Source organism: Meleagris gallopavo, chromosome 1 (genome assembly GCF_000146605.3).
Source record: "Meleagris gallopavo isolate NT-WF06-2002-E0010 breed Aviagen turkey brand Nicholas breeding stock chromosome 1, Turkey_5.1, whole genome shotgun sequence".
Classification (NCBI taxonomy): Eukaryota; Metazoa; Chordata; class Aves; order Galliformes; family Phasianidae; genus Meleagris; species Meleagris gallopavo.
In genome coordinates, this window is record NC_015011.2 from 120,517,109 (window position 1) to 120,523,007 (window position 5,899).

The 5,899-nt window shown below is 58.0% G+C and overlaps 1 protein-coding gene across 1 annotated transcript in view; it reads left to right on the forward strand.

The window, feature by feature from the left end:
* Positions 1-252: 252 nt before the first annotated feature.
* Positions 253-5,899, forward strand: part of LOC104915579 (maestro heat-like repeat-containing protein family member 2B) — a 445,385-nt gene continuing 439,738 nt past the window's right edge. Inside the window, exons 1-5 of the mRNA XM_010726499.3 lie at positions 253-381; positions 672-793; positions 934-1,056; positions 1,192-1,357; positions 1,503-1,601. Coding sequence (XP_010724801.2) covers positions 357-381; positions 672-793; positions 934-1,056; positions 1,192-1,357; positions 1,503-1,601 — 535 coding nt within the window. The 5' untranslated portion in view covers positions 253-356. The remainder of the gene's footprint in view (positions 382-671; positions 794-933; positions 1,057-1,191; positions 1,358-1,502; positions 1,602-5,899) is intronic.

Here is a 5,899-nt window from a genome sequence, read left to right on the forward strand (position 1 = left end):
AGTCCCCAGTCATAAGACAATGCCGGGCAACGGTGCCCAGCAGCTGCTCCCTGGCAGGGGCTCTCCCTCACCCGCTGAGGTGATTCCCTGCGTCAGCATGGAACTGGAACCCCAGAGCCGATTGCATCACAAAAAAACGTGCTGCTTTTTGTGGCCTGCAAGGTTGCCCTGCATGCTGCCTGGTCCCCAGCGCGGGGCGCATCATTCTCTGTGAGGTGACACTGCAGTGTGATGTCACAGTGGTACCTCATACACCCTTGTGGCAGCGGTGGGAGCGGTGGCTCAGTCCGCTTGTGGGACCCGCAGGAAGTGAACCCAGAGAGAGCGTTGTGTCTGTCTGGAGATATCCTGCTGTGATGGAGCGTCTGAGAGCCCTTCGAGGTGAGGTCCCTCCACCCTCTCTGGACACCGTGACGCTGCCCGAGCACATGTGTGCCTCCAGTGTCTGTTTAGGACGTGCCAGCAGCACTGTCCTTGCTCTGCTGAGTGCAGCTGCCCACCATGGTTTCCCAAGTACCCCAGCAAAGGGAAAGCTCCCTCCCCCTGTCCCCCGCCAACCACATGCAGGCCCATGCTGTGGGGCTGGAGGAGCGTTCCTCCCAGAGCTGGCCAGATGCTCGGCCCTGGCTCCAAGCAACACCAGCAGCAGCTGCTCTGCTCTTTCCTTCCAGGTCTCTTTGCTTGTGTGGGCTGCATGCCCAGGCGTACGCGTCGCAGGGAGAGAAGCAGGGTGTCAAGCCCTGTCCCTACCTGCGCCGTGACTTTGCTGCTGCAGTGCCTGCAAGATCGGGAGGTGAGTTGGGGACATCCAACCATCAATCCTTGCCCTCCTGGCCCAGTGCCACGGTCCCGTGGGTGCCAGGCCCCAGCAGCACATCCACACAGCGATGGGTGGCAGAGGGCAAAGCGAGCGTGACTGATCCTTGTCCCCAGGGTGACCGAGCGCAGGCGTACTATGAGCTGGAGAGCGCCCTGTGGGAAGATGACAGCCGCCCGCCGTGCGGAGTGGTGAACCGGCTGCTGGCAGAGGTGTCCCAGGACCTGACGGCAGCCCAGGTGAGGGGTCACTGCCAAAGGCAAAAGGAGCCGCCTGCCCACGCTGGTGTTCTGCTGGTGGATGGTGGTGGCTTAGCCCTTCCAAGGGCCTCAGGCAATCTCCTGTGCCGCGTGTCACCAGAGACTCTTTTTCAGGGCGTGACCAGCAATGTGAGGACAGCTGCCAGCAATGTCCTGGTGGCTCTGGCTCGGACGCACTTCACTTTGGTGATGGCTGAGCTCCAGAGCCACCTGAAGGCCGTGGGGGAGATGTCCAAGGAGTATGTGCTCATCACCCTGAGCAAACTCTTCAGCACCTATGGTAGAGTGCCCTACATCTCTAACAACTGGGAAAGGGGTCTCTCCCCTCCACGCGTGATCTGCGTTGAGCTGGGGGATGCAGGGCTGCAGCCTCTCCTCCCTCACTGCCGGGACTCTGACTGTGGCCCTTTCCTTCCTCTCTGCAGCTCCACAATGCATCCCCTTTGTGTGGCTGACGCTGGCCGGCCTGCGCAGTGTGGTTGGCCAGGTGAGGAGCGGCCAGATCCTGCGCATCGCTTGTGCTGGTGAGTGCCGGCCCCAGAGCAGGGGGCCTCAGGACAGCCCTTGCACCTCGCCCTGCTGCAGACTCTCACAGGCTCCCTTTTCTCTCACTCTCTTTTTTAAAAAAATTATTATTATTTTCTTATTATTTTGTTTTTTTCAGTTGTGAAACAGTGGTTGGTCAGAGTGAAGATTAACTTGTCCTCTGGAATCCAATGCCCTTGGCCTGCCATGGAGAAAGAGCAAATCATTGAGAATCTTCACGAGCTGCTCTTCTCTATGCTGAGGAACTGGCAGGACTGCCAGGAGGAGGAGGTGAGCATTGCTGCATTCCCAGCCCAGGATGGCAGCAGGGGCACCCATGTCGGCAGCTCTGTTTGTGCCCAGCAGGCTGAGAGCCAAGGGGTGATGAGAGGGAGTGGGCTGGCTCTGCAAAGGGTCCCAAACTGGCTCTGTGCCAGGAAGCAGCTGCGTGTCACAGCATTGTGGCAGGAAGAGCTGGGGATGAGGCTATGGGGAAAACCTGCCTGCCCTCCAGAGCGAGTCCATCTCCCGCTGAGTGTGGGAGTATGCGGAAAGGGAAGGGAAAGAGAAAGCCCTCTCTGTAGGAAGGGCAGACCTTCAGTCTTTGATGCTGGGCCTCTGCCATCCCTTTCCAGGACAAACAGGCCGTCCTTGGAGCCGTGGCTGCCATGTTGGATGTTCTCCTGCAAGAGGAGCTGCACCGAGAGCACGTCTGGGAGCAGCTCCTCTGGCTCGTGCACCCATGTCAGGAGATCCAAGACACCTGCAGGGTGGCCAAGGTGAGACGTTGTGCAGGGCTCAGGGTGGACATGGGGCCCATGCAAGTGCCACGAGGGGTCAGGGGGATGCAGGGAGGAGGTGGGGAGCCCTTGGAGAAAGAAGGAACAGGTATTCAAGGGGGGTCTGAGGCTTCCTGAGCTCTTCAGTCAAAGAAGAAATGACCCGGACAGGAGCCAGGAGGGAGCCAAGAGTCACTGGGGCTCATCTCCTGGGGATGGGAGGTTTCACCACCACCACCACCATGGGGCGCTGAGTGCCTGAGGAGCTCTGTGTTAAGAACGGGGGGACAACATCCAGTTGCATCTGATGGGGGAGAAGAGGGCTGCTGGGTGGGAAATGCCTGCAAACGATGCCCAAACAGAGCTTGGTTGAGAGCAGCAAGATTCTCTTGGTGCAGCTGGGAAGTGGAAGACAAACAAGCACACCTGTGTGGGAGCTTCTCCCAGTGGACAAACCATTGGGAAACAGTTTCTCCACTCCCAAGTGGCTAGATGTGGCTTCACCCCTTTCTTCCTCTCCTGGTCTCTTGCAGAGCCTCACTCTCTTCCTGGAGGCCTTAGAGGGCATTGATTCTGTCATCCCCAAGGACGAGTTTCAGAACATCACCAGTGCCGTATTCTACCAGGTAAAGGGGGCCTATCCTTGTGCCCACAGCAGTTTCCCTCTTGGCTAAGTCTCAGGAGGACTGCAAAGCTCTGAGCCCCTGACTAAGGCAGCTCAGCCTTAGCTCCTGCATGCTCAAGGCTGCTCCAGAGCTGTGCGTGTACCCCCGGGGATGCTACAGGGTGGGCTGGGTTTTGTCTGTCTGCCTTCTTCCTGAGAGTGCCCAGGGAGACAAGAGCAGGCAGCACAGTGTCTTTTCCGTCCTCAGTACTGATGTGATTTTCTCAAATGGACCTTGTTCCCACAGCTCTATGACGACAGCAAGCAGCACAGCGAGGCTGATCGTGCACAGCTGACCTACTGCATCATGCTGCAGGGTAAGGAGAGAAGCTTTGGAATGCTTGGCGGTGCCCTGGCCAAAACCTCTCTCATAAATCTAAGGAATGGGCTTGAGTTACCTGCTAATACAGTGTGGGATTTCCTCCCTGCAGCCCGAATCTGCCCAGATGAAATGATCCTGTTTCTGCAGTCACAGCTGGGCGATGACTGGGAGGCTGGATGTGTGGCAGCCCTGGGTCTGCTTGGTGCTCTGGTTTGCTCTGATGGTCAGTACCACAGGTTGGGATTTCAGGGATCCCTTTTGCCATCTCGGTTGTGCTTCCACTCATGCTTCTGTGCATCTCTTGCAGAGCCCATGATGACAGAGAAGCTGCCCCAGGTTGTGGAGGCTGTGCAGCATCTGTGCAGCGACTCCAGGATTCGGGTGAGCTGGTTTGGGAAAGGAAAGCGTTGTCAGGGTGATGATGCTGCTGCCAACACAGGCAGGGCTGAGGTGACCAGGAAGGTGCTGGGGCATTGACCACACGGTCATGTTGGTTCCTGTGGGGAGAGCAGGCAGGGTAGAGTGGGCAGGTCCCTGTGCTGTGCATGGAAAGTGCACAGTCTGGTGCTAAGGCCTGGCCCTCCCCTCAGAAGCCAAAGCTTCTCCTCTGCTCTTGTCTCTGTTCATGCCCAAAAGGCTGCCCCAACAAGCAGGTGGCTTCCCTTTGCCTTCCGACCAGGAAAATCACACTCACAATTGTTCTTTGGCAGGTGAGGAGGGCCGTTCTGCATTTCATTAATGATCTGTTGAATGCTAACGCCCGGAGCTGCTCAGCTTGGGATGTGGTGGGGCACATCTTCAGTGAATTCAGCCGCACCGCAGGAAGAAGGGTAAGGACAGTGGGCAGCATCTTCTTTTGGAAGACCTGTGCTGCTCAGAGGGTGGCACAGAAGCACCGCTGGGGCCACACCTGAGCCTCCCGAGAGGCTCCTGAGAACTGAGCGTAACCAGTGTTTCCACACCACTATTGTGCAGGCAGCCGGAAACCTTTCCGTCCAGGAAGCCCAGGAAGAAGGAGCTCTCCAGGCACTGTGCATGGACATCCTGGGGTCACTGGACGTCTCTGTGAGAGGGATGTCCAAAGTAAGTCACATTCTGCCCTGCTGCTCCTCCTTGCCTTCGCACCACCTATTCCTTGTCTCATTCCAACACCCCAGTTCTCTCCACCAACGTGCTCTGAAGCACACAAGACTCAGGGAAATTCACAGTCCTTTTCATCTCTGAGCAGAGGCAGGAATGCTGACATGCTCAACTGCCTCGTTCCCTACAGCTCCTGTGGCCGCGGCTGCTGTTGTTCGTGGTGCCAGCCCAGTACACTGGCATGCTGATCCCGGTCTCCCGCTGTGTCCAAGCCCTGTCTGAGAGAGAGGATCTGACAGGACGGCGGATCGAAGATCTGGATCCCCACTTTGTCAGCTCCATGTTTCAAGGTAGGAGCAGAAAGTCCCCCTGTGAGCTCTGCTGATCTGTGGTAGCACCCAGAAGGGACAGCGGAGGTGCGTGTGGCTGGGCACGGAGTGTCTTGGAGTCTTACTCAGCACTTTTATCTCCTCGCAGGCCCACTGCTGACTCCCCAGACACTGCTGGTGCGCCTATTGGTGAGTAGATGCTCCAGAGGCCGGTGCCAGAAGCCCCGAGGAGGAAGCAGCATGGCCATGGGCAAAGCTGTTGGCTGCTCCTTGCCTGCTAGGGCAGAGCCAAGCTGCTTCCATCCTGGGGAGAAGCCGCTGCTCTTGCTGCAGAAGTGACCCTGCTTCTCCTTGCTCTCCTTCAGGTGGTGGCAGGCAGCCCTGTTACAGGCAGCAAACTCCAAGCCGCTGCCTTACTGCTGATGCAAAACCTGCACAGCAGGTTCCACAGAGCTGTGGGGGTCATGTGGGCTACTGAGATCCCCCTGCTGCTGCAGTGTCTTGAAGGTAAAGTGCTGGTGGGGAGGGAGAGGCGGAGGCAGGGAAGGGCGGGAGTGAAAATGCATCTCTGCAGTGTGGCAGAGGGGAAGCATTTCCTGCAGCCCAGTGCTTGCTCTGCTGCTATTCCCATTCCAGGGAGACAGCGCTGAGGCCCGGGGACCTTTTCCCCTGGGGATCTGCCCATTCCAGGACACGGATGGGCCCTTCACGTGCCCTCAGAAAGCAGTCTTGGAGCAGTTAGTTCTGTGTTCCTGCAGGGACAGTGTTTGTGGGGAGGGACAGGTCATTGTGGAGGGGGTGCAGGTCCCAGCTTGGCAGTGTCAAGTGCCCAGGCCAAGCCAGGTTTGCAGCAGCTCTTCTTCTGTGGCTTGATCCCAAGTAAGGGTCTTTTTCTTCCTATTGCTGTGCAGGGAAAGAGGAGAGCTTCCTGGACTCTGCAGAGTTTGAGTGCCGTCTGCTAAAGGTACAGCATTGCTGGGAGGCGCGGTGCAGAGAAGTGCTTGCCTGCCTCAAGTAGCCCCGCTCCCATATGAGCCACTGTGGGACAGGAACAGCCTCTCAAACGCTGCTGCGGAGCGGCCGCACGCCTTTGTGGCGCTGCCTCTTCTGCTCTGTGCCAAGG